Source organism: Periplaneta americana, chromosome 2 (genome assembly GCF_040183065.1).
Source record: "Periplaneta americana isolate PAMFEO1 chromosome 2, P.americana_PAMFEO1_priV1, whole genome shotgun sequence".
Taxonomy (NCBI): Eukaryota; Metazoa; Arthropoda; class Insecta; order Blattodea; family Blattidae; genus Periplaneta; species Periplaneta americana.
The window spans coordinates 22,511,352-22,528,927 of record NC_091118.1 but is presented as its reverse complement, the minus strand read 5'-3'; the positions used below and the strand labels follow the sequence as shown (position 1 = coordinate 22,528,927).

The 17,576-nt window shown below is 38.0% G+C and overlaps 1 protein-coding gene across 1 annotated transcript in view; it reads left to right on the top strand.

Annotated features, from left to right (window-relative positions):
- LOC138716020 (ATP-binding cassette sub-family G member 1) overlaps positions 1-17,576 on the top strand; it is a 356,377-nt gene that overhangs the window by 267,039 nt on the left and 71,762 nt on the right. Inside the window, exon 6 of the mRNA XM_069848948.1 lies at positions 6,413-6,558. Within this exon, the coding sequence (XP_069705049.1) occupies positions 6,413-6,558 (146 nt within the window). The remainder of the gene's footprint in view (positions 1-6,412; positions 6,559-17,576) is intronic.

Below are 17,576 nucleotides of genomic sequence, written 5' to 3'. Positions count from 1 at the left end.
GTTTATTAGACTTTTTGTTGTTTTTGTTTTATTAAAAATCACATTGCACACTTGTATCTTGTTGATGAACAAGTAGGCTACTCAAATCTCGGAAGATATTAATTTTAGAACACATGCTTATTAGACCCTTTTTGTTGTTTTGACGAATAGTACCACCTCGCAAAAGACTTAGGGTGCTATTCATAGACATTTCGCTAGTCCGCGCTACGAGTGTGCTAAACTAGCCTCGGCTATCGACTGGTTACTTGTACAGGATTCATATCATATATCATATCATATCATATCATATCATATCATATCATATCATATCATATCATATCATATCATATCATATCATATCATATATCATCATATCGTCCACACCTGTGGAGTAACGGTCAGCGCGTCTGGCCGCGAATCCAGGTGGCCCGGGTTCGAATCCCGGTCGGGGCAAGTTACTTGGTTGAGGTTTTTTCCGGGGTTTTCTCTCAACCCAATGGGTAACTTTCGGTGCTGGACCCCGGACTCATTTCACTGTCATTATCACCCTCATTTCATTCATACGCTAAATAACCTAGATGTTGATACAGCGTCGTAAAATAACCCAATATATCATATCATATGAAGAGCCCACTGCAAGAATGATGGATGTCACTTTCTTGTCGAAAATGAACCAAGACTGTCAATGCACAGCTTAAGACATATAGAATGTACATAGAGAGTTATATGGCATTAACACTGATAGTCATTGTCCAGTAATGATCGGAAAATCACAGTTAAGCTTTGAGCGCTAAGCATTTCAAACTTTCAATTGCTTCTCCTGCAAAATGTATTCCAAATGACATCCATCATTCTTGCAGTGGACTCTTCATATATCATATATTGTATCGTATCGTATCGTATCGTATCATATATCATATATCATATCATTATATCATATCATATATCATATCATATATCATAATCATATCATATATCATATCATATAATCATATCATATCATATATCATATCATATCATATCATATCATATCGCTAACACTGATTTATGAATACAAAAAATGTTAGTTCGTTAATCATCCACCGGAAGCCCGCGCTAAGAATGTCTATGAATACGGCCCTAAACTTTAAAAATTTCTGTATACCGGTATCTGAAAAATATTGGGAAGCCGGTAGGCGAATGACAGTCAAATGGCAGAATACTATTACAAACCAACCACCTAACAAAAACAGTCAGCCAACATTGAGGTTATTATGGCTAATTACAAGAAAAAAAAATTGCTCCTAAAAAAGATGTTGTGGACAGTAGGTTAGTGCGAGTACAAGGAAGTAGTTATTGTACAAGAAAACACACGTAATACAGACCACAATAAAGAGCGTTCTAATTCAGGAAAGCTGCTTTGTCATCGGCCGTCTACATAGAAGACGAGTCTACTAACCGTCCGACAAAGAAGTTAGTATTTCGGTACAAGGACAGTCAGACAAAGGGATGGGATATGCGCATGGGCTGCAATATGTTAATGTCACGGTGTCCCGTTACTGACACCAGTTTTGTTGTGTCACTCTTCTGACATTAACTTTGTTACCTCCTACGCCTTCTTACGAATTCGCAATCAGGACTGTTGGCTGGCGTGAAGGTTTGCTACTGTAAAGGCTCATTCACAATGGAAATTAAACATAACGTAAGCGTTAACTTAACAATATAAACGTTACGGTAAAATCAAGAAGTCATACCATCATTCACGATGGGAACATAAACAGAACAGCAAACATACTTGGTAACCATGGAAACATAACAACGACGCCATTTCCTCATATCCTGTTGTATACTTCAGAGCTCCACACTTGTGTTCTGTTTGCAAATCACGTAAGCATAAGCATGAAAGCTTGGAGTTTGCAAACTTTCATGTTAACGTCTGACGGTAATGTGAATCATTATGACTGATCCCATTTGGTAGCCTGGGCGCAAACTTCTGTATTTATGTTACGGTTATGTTTAATTTTCATTAGACTCTTGACAATGGTCATACCTAGATACATAATTTAATTTACAAAACTTAGGCCTATTACCAGAGTGGCCTGACTTAAATGACAAAATATATCTAACAAAATGTAATAATATTAAATAATAAAAGAACATAATAGTACATTATGCAACGAGCCTATAATGATAGTAATTAAGAAGCGAGTATGGATGTTTATGAAACGAGCGCAAGCGAGTTTCATAATTTTCATACGAGCTTTTTAATTACCATTATAGGCGAGTTTCATATGACTTTTTATGCTCGACCATATTTCTAACTTGAAATTATTCATTTTATTTGTATCTAACTGACCTTGAGCAATACATCGTAAATTGTGAGATGTGCGCAGACGCGAAAGTATTGATTTTTTCCGTAGAACAATTTCCACGTTGACCTTGGTAGCCTATAAGAACCTACAGAGTAAACTAAATATTAACTTCGATATAACATTGAAATTAAATTAGACATTGAAAAACGAGATGACAAATTGAATTTATTTGAATATTATTTACAATTAACGCTAATTATTATAGTAACAGAACATAACCTTTTGCGACAGTATTGGATTTCCAGCCTCCGTGACTTTTCGCTAATTCTCTTTCGATTGCATTTCCGAGAATAACCGATACTTGCGGTTTTATAACGGTACAAAGCTGACTTGTCATTGGCTGAACACCTGTAAGCTGAGTTGTCATTGGCTGAACACCTGTAGTTTAATGAGTAGGTGTACTTTAATGACGTGTATTAAAGGACTGCTACCAGGTGTATAATTACTACATTTCGGCATGGTCGAGCATAAATATGAATTTAGAGTATACGGGGTGAACCATAAGTAATGTGATTACATTCAAGGGGGTTATTATTTGACAAATTTCAAACAAAAAAGTTTAATACAATTTTGCTTGTTTTTGCATCCTTCTCGAGATAAAAATTGTTTTATTTGAAACATTTCATAGCATGTTTTGGGAAAGCCATTGATTGAATTCCCAATATGCTCAGTCATTTTAAGAGAGCAGTGTATTATGATAATACATGATTGAAACAATTTTTAGTTTTGTCCTTTAAATGCGCAGAAATTTGATCCGAACAAATGTAACTTTTCGTTCTGCAAAGGAAAAACAAAAGTATAAATCATTTGAATTATGTCCTTCTGTTATATAAAATATAAAGAGAGAGATTACTTGAAGGAAAAACTGAATGAGATAGAAACAAACAGTAAGAATAAAAACATTCGATATTTATATAAGGCTATGAAGGAATTTAAGAACGGATGTCAGGCAACGGTAAGCGTGATCAAGGATGAGAATGGTAACTTGCTTGCAGACTCTCATTCAATCCTGAACAGATGGAAAAGCTATTTTGGGCAACTACTAAATGTATATCAACCAATCAATCAATCAAACAGGGGTGAATCGTGAGGAGTGAGTTGTAATGGCTGGCACAGTATTTACCTATGCCCCCATGTTAATTTGTAAAACCAGTGCACTCAATTTATTCAGGTACCCAGCTTTGAAGCCGTTAGCCCTGATGAACTGTATAATTAATCCCCTATTTATGTTATTTACTGGAATGTAAGCAAAGTAACTAGTTGTTTACATAGGGATGAAATTCAAATATAAACTGCTGAGCCATTTATACCCGAACCCACACTTTCTGAAGTCGAAATTGCGTCAGAAAATCTGAAAAAGTAGAAGTCTCCATGTATCGATAAAATTCCAGCAGAATTAATACAAGAGGGTGGAAACGCATTTTCTAGCGAAATTTATAAACTTGTACTTGTTATTTGGGAAAAGGAAATTGTACCAGAACAATGGAGGAAGTCCATAATAAAATTTTACCTATTTTTAAGAAGGGGGACAAGACTAGCTGTAGTAATTTTTTTTAGGAATATCACTTTTGTTGACGTCGTACAAAATTTTGTCCAATATTCTTTTGAGAAGATTAACTCCATATGTAGATGAAATTATTGGGGATCATCAGTGTGGTTTTAGGCGTAATAGATCGACTGTTGATCAGATTTTTTTGTATTCGACAGATATTGGATAAAAAAAAGGAATGTAAGGGTACAGTAGATCAGTTATTCATAGATTTAAAAAAAGGCATATGATTCGGTTAAGAGAGAAGTTTTATATAGCAATCTTATTGGAGGACAATTTCTTTACAGATCGTTCTGAGTAAATTAAACTGTTCACAAACATTTTAAAAATATTTTGTTATAGTTCCCTGGCCTCCAATGGATAGGTCCATGATTTCAATTATCTCCAGATGATAACAATTCTTAAAGAAGTCAGATGTTGGTTCATAAATTTACTTCTTCTCGTTGTCTATTTTCAAAGACTGGTCTCTGCAGGTCTCAAATCTTATGGTGTGATCCAAGATGTAGGCTACCTATCTTCTTATTGCGGTCAATAGCAGTTATGTCTACTCGTCTATCGAAAGTTCGAGCTTTTTTACAAGAAAAATTATGCTTTAAAAAGCCTTTTCACATGCAGTAAAAGTGAATGATTTACATAATCATAGATATAGACGCGTCAAGACATCACAAAGCTTTCTTCTTTCTCCTTTCCTTTTCCTTCCCGTTTCCTTTCCTTTCCTTTTCCTTTCCTTTCCTTTCCTTTCCTTCCCCCATTTTCTTATTTGGAGGCTTGAACCCCGTTACTCCCTCCGTAATGTTAGAGGGTGGAAGTGAAATAATTTCTACAAATTTTCAAAGCGAATAGCTCATGTTGTGTGTAACAAGAAAGTGTAATACCATATTGATGAAAAGTGCATAATTTTCACAGAAAAAAAATATTCCACCTTCAAATGTTTAACACCCTCTTATTCGGTAATTATTGAGGGTAGGATCGTGATTGTTGTTCATATCGATAGAAAACCTAATAAAGAATGATTCATTTCTGTGACGTATTTCAGTAGCGTGGATAGTTTTCGTATACATTTAATTTAAAAATCACTCATTTCAAGCCACTGAACGATGCGAGCAGATTGCAACGTCGTAGCCAAGGGGGAGCTGGAAAGTACTTCACCTAGGAAGACAGACATGAGTTAGCTGACCTCTTACTTCTGTATTACGAGAAGAAAGAGCAGTGTGTTAGCGGCGATGTTGCCATACTGCTGAAACTTCCAACTTAATTTTCTAATTAACCGTGCATTTAATCACAAAACGAAATATACGTTTTCTATTCATTTAAATGTATTCTAATGCCCCTTTGAATCTGCAGGGTTATTTCACTTCCACATTGTATAGAGGTTACACGTAAAAGTAACATTTTCTTATGGGCAGAAAATTATTCATAAGCATATGCTTGTATTTACTTTTTAACTTCGCTCTAGAATATGCCATTAGGAAAGTTCAGGATAATAGACAGGGTTTGGAGTTGAATGGGCTACATCAGCTTCTTGTCTATGCGGATGACATGAATATGCTAGGAGAAAATCCACAAACGATTAGGGAAAACGCGGAAATTCTAGTTGAAGCCAGTAAAGCGATAGGGTTGGAAGTAAATCCCGAAAGACTAAGTATATCATTATGTCTCGTGACCAGAATATTGTACGAAATGGAACTATAAAAATTGGAGATTTATCCTTCGAAGAGGTGGAAAAATTCAAATATCTTGGAGCAACAGTAACAAATATAAATGACACTCGGGAGGAAATTAAGCGCAGAATAAATATGGGCAATGCCTGTTATTATTCGGTTGAGAAGCTTTTGTCATCTAGTCTTCTGTCAAAAAATGTGAAAGATAGAATTTATAAAACAGTTATATTACCGGTTGTTATGTATGGTTGTGAAACTTGGACTCCCACTTTGAGAGAGGAACAGAGATTAAGGGTGTTTGAGAATGAGGGTCTTAGGAAAATATTTGGGGCTAAGCCGGATGAAGTTACAGGAGAATGGAGAAAGTTACACAACGCAGAGCTGCACGCATTGTATTCTTCACCTAACGTAATTAGGAACATAAAATCCAGACGTTTGAGATGGGCAGGACATGTAGCACGTATGGGCGAATCCAGAAATGCATATAGAGTGTTAGTTGGGAGGCCGGAGGGAAAAAGACCTTTGGGGAGGCCGAGACGTAGGTGGGAAGATAATATTAAAATGGATTTGAGGGAGGTGGGACATGATGATAGAGAATGGATTAATCTTGCTCAGGATAGGGACCGCTGGCGGGCTTATGTGAGGGCGTCAATAAACCTCTGGGTTCCTTAAAAGCCAGTAAGTAAGTATATGCTTGTATTTACAGACAGGCAGACTGCTTGGTCTGCGTGAAGGACGCTGGAGAGCGATATTTCCTTGAAAATTTGAAAGTAAACTTTTTTTAGAATAATATTTTCTCATGGGTTCTGGGCTGAAGGTTGCTTTTCACAAAATTTGTGAGCATTCACGATATTTTTACGTATTTGTTGCAGATCTTTGACCTGTTGGAGATGCTGGGGCTGTCGGAACACGCCAACACACGCACTGGCTCTCTTTCTGGTGGCCAGAAGAAGAGACTGTCCATCGCGTTGGAGCTCATCTGCAACCCTCCCGTCTTGTTCCTGGATGAGCCCACAACGTGAGTATTCTTTTCATCAGTTTTGGAAACTGTAGCTTGATTTTCCTTGCTCGCTTAGCATTTACAACATAATTAATATTTGAGAAGAAAAATTCGCTCCGGCGCCGGGGATCGAACCCGGGTCCTTGGTTCTACGTACCAAGCGCTCTGACCACTGAGCTACTCCGAGAGAGTCTGTTTGAATTTTCTCGGTTTCTTGGGTGATGAGGGATGATGTCACTGACGTGATTGGCGCTTGGTCTCTGGGATGTTGTGAGACACCCAGGTCTCATGACCAGTCGCAATTTGATCAAGAAAGGCGTGATATCGCATCAAGAATGTCAATGCTGAGGCCATTCTCTGAGTTTTGTGTTGGTCACTCAGTTGCCGTGGAACCCATCGTGCACAGATTTTGTGGTAGCCAAGATGTTGCGACACAATTTCACCAAGCAAAGAACGAGAAATGTCAGGAAAGGCAATATGCAATTCGTCGAGTGATGTGCGCCTGTCTTGCAAGATTCTGTCGTTCACTTTAGTCTTCAGGTCTTCTGTGATGAGTGATGGGCGTCCGGGTCGAGTTTCATCGTGGACATTTGTTCACCCATTGTTGAACATTTCGCACCATTTTCTCACATTTCTTTCATTCATTACAGTATCATCATACACTTCTTTCAATTGCAGGTAAAATTCTGCAGGTTTCAAATGTCGGGCATTCAAAAATCGAATCACACTCCTCACCTCACAGTAACACAAAATGCACAATGGCGACTTGTTGCAACTAGTACTCACAACATTATGAGAACACATGTTAAGGAAGTCAGTTGACTTTCAAACAAGGAAGAGGAGTCAGCTGCGCGGCGGGTATGCGCGAACGGTCGTTATTTCCTGGATCCCCCTCGTATATTGACGTTTTATGTCCAAGTCAACTGTTATTATACAAGTGGCGCACTCAGCTGAGTGACTTATGTGGCCGGGATTCCGCAGTTAAGTGCACAGTAATCTGTACAGACATATGCACTGCTAGCTATGAGAATATTAAAGATATTTTTATTAATTTGTCCTACAGAATAATATCTGTAATATTGAGTCAGGCCAAAAGGGAAACATTGAAGGAGGAGGGTTCGGTCCGGTGCTGTGGATTGAATTCGGCGTAGCTCAGTGGTCAGAGCGCTTGGTACGTAGAACCAAGGACCCGGGTTCGATCCCTGGCGCCGGAGCGAATTTTTCTCCTCAAATATTAATTGTCAATATTACAGATATTATTCTGTATGACAAATTAATAAAAATATCTTTAATATTTACAACATAGCTAATATTCACCTATTATAGATACAGAGTGAAAGTAATACAGGGTGTCTCCAAACTTTAGGGTCAAAATTATACAATTGGTAGGGGACTCTAAACTGAGCATTTTGACATAAGAAACCAGTGGTCGGAAATGCTTATTTCAGAAGCTATAAGGTGTTGAACAATTAATAAGTTTAAAGAACATTTTGTAAGCTGCTTCAATTTTTTACACACATACACAACTTACATCTCATAGCAACTGTTCAAAGTGGTGATCACCAGGCTTGATGCATCCAGAACAATGCACGATATTTTGGTTATTAATGATTATTAGAGAATGGAGGGTAGCTGTGAATGTATTGAGTAAGCAGTCGCGGACAGCCGATGAGGGGTGGTCCTCCAGTTTGGGGGTTGGGCGAAGGGCTAACAACCCATCACCGTAAAGAACAGCTTGTTACGAATACTTCAAATAAATCTCGGAATAGGACTGATTCTCTGGCACGACCACAGCAAAGGAATAAGGTTTTGAGCATAATTAGGAACATTAAATCCAGACGTTTGAGATGGGCAGGGCATGTAGCACGTATGGGCGAATCCAGAAATGCATATAGAGTGTTAGTTGGAAGGCCGGAGGGAAAAAGACCTTTCGGCGTAGATGGGAAGATAATATTAAAATGGATTTGAGGGAGGTGGGATATGATGATAGAGACTGGATTAATCTTGCTCAGGATAGGGACCAATGGCGGGCTTATGTGAGGGCGGCAATGAACCTCCGGGTTCCTTAAAAGCCAGTAAGTAAGTAATGGTTATTAGAGAAGAAAAACTCGCTCCGGCGCCGGGAATCGAAACCGGGTCCTTGGTTCAACGTACCAAGCTCTCTAACCACTGAGCTACGCCGAAGTTCAATCCACAGCGTCGGATCGAATCTCTATTCTCTAGTGTTTTTCCCTTTGTGGCCTGACTCCAAGTTCAACATAAATGTTGACATATATTAAGTCAACTGCCATTATACAAGGAGTGCACTCAATTGAATGACTTGGTGGCCAGGATTCCACAGTATATACACTGTTGGGCGAAGAATCTACGTAAAGATTTTTCTCCTCTAATATTGAGTTGATAAGAGCAAGGTTTGTTACCATACTCATTATGAATAAAATAAGACCAATTCACCTCCCCCCCCAAGTCTAACTAACAAGGCCACAGTGTTTAAATAAAAAGTTAGACACATTAATAAAGAAGTATGAAAAATAACTCAATTAAGAAAACCACCTCCTTCGCAAACAGAAAATGTAAAAAAAAAAAATAATAATAATAATTCATAGTTAAAACTATTTAAATAAATATATAGGCCTGATATTAAAAATAATACTAAAACAATAAATTGTAAACTTAATGTGACAAGTAAATATTTACGACTAGAAAAAAAACCACATACACAACAAATATAGTAGAAAAAAATAATTATCATCAGTTTTAATAATTTAATAAAAATATTGAAATTTATATAATTCAGTAATTCAGTTTTATTGCTAACACCAATATAAGACAGAAAGCATTTTAAAATATTGCGACTTTTGATTCACACAACAATGTTACTTTTATTTACAACAATAATGGCTTTCTATATTTCTGAATTTAAACACTCCCCTCAACAATGGGTATTTCACTCCACACATCAACACAGTATTCGTTATTGCACTCCACAGACGACAATGACAATTCACTTGGATTATTGAGAATAACAGTGTACTCCTAATCTCAACTAATGTTCACAAAGCACTATTTACAAAACAAAACTGTCAGTTCTCAGTTCACAGTTCGTTTGCCTTGGCTAGTTCTTCTAGCTCATTCACTCAAGTTCACAGTATATCGAACCCAAGACTTCCAGAAACAGTCCACTGAACTTCGAACTCAAGACCTTCAGATAAAGTTCACTGCACATCGAACCAAAGACTCCCGGGCGCGTTGCTTCCGCCTGGGCGCTGCTACAGTTACTCAAGTTCACTCACGTCGAACCAAAGCCTCCTGGTCTCGTTGCTTCCGTCTGGACGCTCACTGCTGCTTCACAAAACTAACTGAAGTCTGAACTGCTCGCGCTTTTATTTTGTTAGTAAATCACACTTTCCAGAAATTACGATTTCGAGAACAATCTCGTTACAACAATCGGTTCGCGTGGCTTTTCGAAACTTCCAGCTTCCCCCCTTTGCTTCGCACCGCACATGCCCATGCACTAGATGCGTGCGCAACTTCCTTTGCCGCGCCGCCTGTCTCTCGCGCTCCAGCCCTCCCTTCTGTGGGACGCGTGATCAACTCCAGAGGCAGCTGTCACAATATTCAAAATTATATAGCATATCAGAGAAATCAATTTTTCCTCCACCAATTCTATCCCCCAATGTAAAAATATAATTACTTTAATAATAAAAGTTCTTTGGATTTTGAAAACTGTTTTTAATGTAGAAGTACTAGGTAATCACTTTACCAAAATTAATTCTGGATATGGCGGAATTAAATTTTGAATTACACTGAATTTGTAAGGGGAAAGAAACTGGCCAACCTATCCCATTACCTCCTGGCCAGTTACCTCATAAATGGTGCCTTCTTGATGTCACTTGTGAGATTCAGATCTGTCTTGGTCAGTTGACTAAACAACAACTGAATTTTTACTAGCGAAAGGTGTACATACCCTCTTAAAACATAGACGAACTGGATTTTGTAGACGATTGAGTTTTTCGTACATTGGAACTTCCCACTCAATCATCATGTCCCGATAATCGTAGTAGACCTATTATGTAACACATTATGACCTTGACCCGAATGTAACTGCACTACTGGCCAACAGCAGTGACCCTTCATTTTTCCTCGTTGATAACTTCAAAGTTGTCGCGCAAGGTTTTAGAACATTCCAGGCGCTTCCCGGCAGGTCAGTAAACGTAGCGTCCTTGTGGAATATCCCTTGATGTCGTACTTGTTTGGATGGTATTTATCTTATTGAGGTCGCCGATCTCTATCTCGTTGTTTGTTGCACATTGATCTAAAAAATAACCATCCTTTGTAGTAATGATACGAAAATGGCATGCCAAGTCAATAGAAGGACCTTGCTGTTGCCGTTTTGTTTACTGAAAATAGCAGAGTGTGATGGGAATCGAACCCCTCGTCATGATTTATAATTATAATGTTGAAAATATTCCGTTATTTCTTCATTACAATATTAGCTACTACATAAAAGTAATTGTTACCTGATAGACAAAGTTGAAAATCGATTTGCCTTAAAGGATTCCTGTATTAAGATTAAGGCTTTCATTTTTTTATTGACTTATTAGTGAGACTCGTTCATATCTGTTTGTTTTATTAGTTTTTCTTCAACTTTTCTGGCTCGCTTTGTTTGACTTGCACTTAGTATGCCTTCTGTGATTCGTCTTTTATCTCACTAAATATGATTGATTTCATTTGGCCTGTATGATTGACATGTATTCCTTTGGCCTGTATGATTGACTTTCTTTCAATCTGTATGATTTATTTGTCTTTTATTTAGCTTTTTCATTTGTATTTTATTTTGACATGTTTGATTCGTCTTTTCACTTGGCGTTTGTTACTCGTCTCTTGCCTTGGCTTTTTTAATCCATGTTCTGTATTGACTTGTTTGATTAGTCTAATGCTTACGCTTGTTTGAATCATCTCTTGATTTGTTGTGTTTTAAATAGTCTGTAGTTTTGGTTTATTATGATTCGTCTTTCATTTTTTCTTGTGATTAATCTCTCTTTTTGCCTGTGATTCGTCTCTCGTTTTGACTTGTGATTCGTCTTTAGTTTTGGTTTGTGATTCGTCTCTAATTTTGGCGTGTGATTCGTCTCTCGTTTTGGTTTGTGATTCGTCTCTGGTTTTGGTTTGTTATTCGTCTCTAGTTTTGGCGTGTGATTCGTCTCTCGTTTTGACATGTGATTCGCCTCTCTTCTCTCGTTTTGGTTTGTGATTCGTCTCTGGTTTTGGTTTGTTATTCGTCTCTAATTTTGGCGTGTGATTCGTTTCTCGTTTTTGATTTCTTATGATTCATGTCTATTTTTCCTTGTGATTCTTCAATCGTTTTGGCTTATGATTTGTCTCTAGTTTTAGCTTGTGATCCGCCTCTCGTCTCGTTTTGCTAGTGATTCATCTCTCGTTTGACTTGTGTTTCGTCTCACGTTTTGTATTGTAATGTGTCTCTCGTGTTTACATTTTGTATTTCGTCTCTTGAGTCATCTCTCGTTTTGGCTTGTGTTTCGTCTCTCATGTTCACATTTTGTGTTTTCTCTCTCTTTTTCACTTGTGATTCGTCTCTCGTTTTCGCTTGTTCTGATTCATCTCTTATCTTGACTTCGAATCGTATCGTTTCATTGTAATGGTTCTCTTTCCTGTTTCCAATGGTGAGTATATTTGGTTTACAGACTATATCGATTGGCTCCCTTTTATTGCCGTTTTGTGATTCGTTACTGCGACCCATTAATACGTAGAGGTATGTATCATAATGTAGTGCAATTTTGGAACACTCATGGTAAAATTATGCAGCAGATGTAAACCCATAGCGTTCTACTTCCATGTAATGTGTCTGTGCCACCCAAGGTATTACTTGAATTCTGAGAGGCATTGCTCACTCAGTCACCGCCGCCTTGTACGGAACTGCATATTTACATTACGGAACCGCATACTCGTGACTGTTAAGTCATAGTGACGTTGACGTTAGTCAGCGCAAGCGGAAAGCTGTTTTTTATTAACATAGAATGTGTAAGGCAATCTAGTTAACGTAGCATGCTGGTATATCAGCCAGCTGTTACTGAAAATGGAATTTAATGCTTGTCTGAATTTTCGTATTAACTAAATTATAGAATATCCTTACTTACAGATGGCTTTCAGAGAACCCAGAGGTTCATTGCCGCCCTCACATAAGCCCGCCATCGGTCCCAATCCTGAGCAAGATTAAACCAGTCCCTACCATCATATCCCACCTCCCTCAAATCCATTTTAATATTATCCTCCCATCTACGGCTCAGGTCCACACCTGTGGAGTAACGGTTAGCGTGTCTGGCCACGAAACCAGGTGGCCCGGGTTCGATTCCCGGTTGGGGCAAGTTACCTGGTTGAGGTTTTTTCCGGGGTTTTCCCTCAACCCAGTATGAAGAAATGCTGGGTAACTTTCGGTGCTGGACCCCGGACTCATTTCACCGGCATTATCACCTTCATCTCATTCAGACGCTAAATAACCTAAGCTGTTGATAAAGCGTCGTAAAATAACCTACTAAAAAAATCTACGTCTCGGCCTCCCCAAAGGTCTTTTTCTCTCTTTTACGTGCTACATACCCTGCTCATCTCAAATGTATGGATTTAATGTTCCTAATTATGTCAGATGAATACAATGCGTGCAGTTCTACGTTGTGTAACTTTCTCCATTCTCCTGTAACTTTATCCCTCTTAGCCCCAAGTATTTTCCTAAGAACCTTATTCTCGAACACCTTTAACCTCTGTTCCTCAAAGTGAGTGTCAAAGTTTCACATCCGTACAGAACAACCAGTAATATAACCGTTTTATAAATTCTAACTTTAAGTATTTTTAGAGCAGATTGGATAACAAATAACATGCATTTCCCATATTTATTCTGCTTTAAATTTTCTCTCGAGTGTCAATATTATATTAAATTTATTACTGTTGCTCCAAGATATATGAATTTTTCCATCTTTTCAAAGGATACATTTCCAATTATATTTCCATTTCATACTATGTTCTGGTCACGAGACATAATGATATACTTTCTTTTTGTAATTTATGTCGAAACCTATCTCATTGTTTGCTTCAAATATAATTCCCGTGCTTTCTCTAATTTGTTATGGATTTTCTCCCAACATAGTCACGTCATCCGCATAGACAAGCAGCTGAGGTAACTCGTTCAATCCCAAAACCGTCTCTGTGTAGACTCTACTAGCGGTAGCAATAAATAATAATATACAGTAATATCATAAATAATTCTCTGAAATCCAAATAGAAATATGTATATTGTAGACCTCATATACCTACATTTTCAGGAAGTTCTGTAACCTTCATAGAAACGCATTATGCCTCGATACACGGAGCTTGTCTACGAAACCGGCTATCGACGAAAAAATAAGACAGTCATAATCGACATTAATCCTCGAATCTATTTGTTGTTTCCTAAGTAACACGATGTTGTTTTTTTTTCTTAAGAGGCAGAACCTATATGAAATAATAAAATTTGACAAAATATGACAAACGTTGCTTATTTATTTTAAAAAATCGCTTCATCTATGTGAATATCATTAAGGAAAACCGCATCATGACGACATCAAACAGCTGATCTGTTATTTATTTTCAAGTGATCATGAGCGCTCTCGGACATTTGACTAATGAAACTTCTCTCATTTCTGCAGAACTAAATTTTCTACTTTTTTCAGTCTTCAAAATGCAATAATTCTGGAACTATTAAATATACATATTGTACTCCAACCACGAGAAAGTCTCCAGGGAATGAGACGGAGCGGGGTGATGCTGTGAATGAATGTTGATGTCATAAAGTCACACACGTGGGTACTCGTATCTCTATTGGCTATCTCTCAAAGCACAAACGGTAATTTTTTTTACCTTGGGGATTAATTGAAGTGAATTTTAATGGCAGGCAGAGTAACTATCTCATGCCCCCATGTTTAGATTGCTACCAGTGCACTTCATTAGAACCAGGTACTCAGCTTCGAAACCGTTAGCCCTGTGAACTTACAGTATAATTATTTTCCCCTATTATCATAATACAGGTTTATTATCTAAGCAATTAGCAAGTTCTTTGTGATAGTAGAAGAGAAGGAGTGGGGGAAGGGAAGTGGTCCGTGGCCCGTTTCTTTTAGGGCTCATCCCGACATTCGTCTTATTGCTCAAGGGAAACCACGGAAAAACCGCACAAACGGTAACACTGATATACACATTTTTATACTACCCTAGTTACAGAATTAGCTCACTGTTAATCTCCTGGTCTTTCAATCCCTCCATACAGGAAATAAAATATGCAGGAGAGCGCATGATTTTTAAACTGACGTTATGACTCTAATATTATGTATCTACTTCGCTCCAATAGATGACGCAATAGTAAGCACATTCCTTTCACGGTTTATCTCCTGGTTGGAGAACATTATATACATAGCTGTTCTGCCCATGGGCAGATCTTTCACTGCAAACCCAGCATTCTTCAATTTTTCTTATTTTTTTGCCGTCCTCTTAGTCTGCTCATATGATCCATATATCTTAAAGTAGTCTATCATCTGATATCTTCTTGTCCACACCTGTGGAGTAACGGTCAGCGCGTCTGGCCGCGAAACCAGGTGGCCCGGGTTCGAATCCCGGTCGGGGCAAGTTACCTGGTTGAGGGTTTTTTCCGGGGTTTTCCCTCAACCCAATAGGAGCAAATGCTGGGTAACTTTCGGTGCTGGACCCCGGACTCATTTCACCGGCATTATCACCTTCATATCATTCAGACGCTAAATAACCTAGATGTTGATACAGCGTCGTAAAATAACCCAATAAAAAAAAGATATCTTCTTCTGCCCCGAACTCTTCTCCCGTTCACCATTCCTTCCAGTGCATCCTTCAGTAGGTAGTTTCTTCTCAGTCAGTGACCCAACCAATTCCTTTTTCTCTTCCTGATCAGTTTCAGCATCATTCTTTCTTTACCCACTCTTTCCAACACAACTTCATTTCTTATTCTGTCCACTTCACGCGCTCTATATTTCTCCATACTCACATTTCAAATTCTTCTATTCGTTTCTCTTCATTTCGTCGTAGTGTCTATGTTTTCTTGGGAAGTATAAATGCGGTAGCTTCCCGTTGCTTTCCGCACACCACACTCTCGCATCTTAAAAGATCCCAGGGAACCCCAGCGTGGAGATGAAGGGAGTGGATTTGACTAATTGGGACTTCATCGAAATTCACCGTAAGGGTTAAATATCAGTTCTGTCAGGATGTACCATTATACTCCCATTTTTTCTCCCCAATATCTGTCGAATACAAAAAAATCTTATCAATAGTCGATGTATTACGCCTAAAACCGCACTGATGCTCCCCAATAATTTCATCTACAGACCGATTATTTAGTCCTGACAGCTCAGCGACGCGAAAGAGGGGAAGTAATAGGAGTAGTGGGGACAGTTCCGGAGTTTAGATTAGGGCGAGCGGTCGGTAAAGGACTGCAGTACAGCTTAAGGCTGGTTCACAAAAAACCGGGAACGGAAACGACAACGAGAACGAGAACGAAAATAATGTTGAAATAAATGTATTTAAATGTGAGCATTCACAATAGTTAATTGTGAATACTCACATTTAAATAATTTATTTTAAGAATATTTTCGTTCTCGTTCTCGTTTCCGTTCCCGGTTTATTGTGAACCAGCCTTTAACTGTACTGGAAACACATCGTTCTACCGCACGCGTGACATCCGATCGCTCTGAAGGCAAGTGACACACCGGAAAATCTCAATTAGCCTTTGCCCCCTATTGAAGAAATGTTAAAAGTTATGTTTTATTTAACGACGCTCGCAACTGCAGAGGTTATGTCAGCGTCGCCGGATGTGCCGGAATTTTGTCCCGCAGGAGTTCTTTTACATGCCAGGAAATCTACTGACATGAGCCTGTCGCATTTAAGCACACTTAAATGCCATCGACCTGGCCCGGGATCGAACCCGCAACCTTGGGCATAGAAGGCCAGCGCTATACCAACTCGCCAACCAGGTCGACCCTATTGAAGATATTCGTTTGAAATTTGCGTAACTTGTAACTTAATGGGCATTTCCAAATGAGGAAGTTTTTGTATCTTCATTTTTATATGAAATACAATTTTTTTTAAGTTCGATATTAAACAGATATTTTTGTGATTTTATTGCGAATTATGTATCATTTGTGAAATACTCATATTATTTTATCTGTCCCCGAACACGAGCGTTGCTCTTCGGGATATTTTCATGTAACGATTTATGTTTGATGTTATTATTAAATAAATGAAATGAAAAGTGAAAGTGATATTTGATTTTTTTTTAATTCTGAATGAATATATTAGGAGAAAATCCACAAACGATTAGAGAAAATACGGGAATTTTACTTGGGCCCAGTGGTCAAAAGGTCAAAATACAACAGTGTTCATAAGTGAAGATTAAAAATAATGGAGATAATTATTACAGTTGTCTGAAGACTATTTATTGATAAAATAAATAAAATAATAAAACTTAATGATATTCACATAGATGGAGCGATTTTTTTAAAATAAATATGCAACGTTTGTCATGTTTTGTCAAATTTTATTATTTCATATAGGTTCTGCCTCTTAAGAAAAAAAAACAACATCGTGTTACTTAGGAAACAACAAATAGATTCGAGGATTAATGTCGATTATGACTGTCTTATTTTTCCGTCGATAGCCGGTTTCGTAGACAAGCTCCGTGTATCGAGGCATAATGCGTTTCTATGAAGGTTACAGAACTTCCTGAAAATGTAGGTATATGAGGTCTACAATATACATATTTCTATTTGGATTTCAGAGAATTATTTATGATATTACTGTATATTATTATTTATTGCTACCGCTAGTAGAGTCTACACAGAGACGGTTTTGGGATTGAACGAGTTACCTCAGCTGCTTGTCTATGCGGATGACGGGACTATGTTGGGAGAAAATCCATAACAAATTAGGGAAAGCACGGGAATTATATTTGAAGCAAACAATGAGATAGGTTT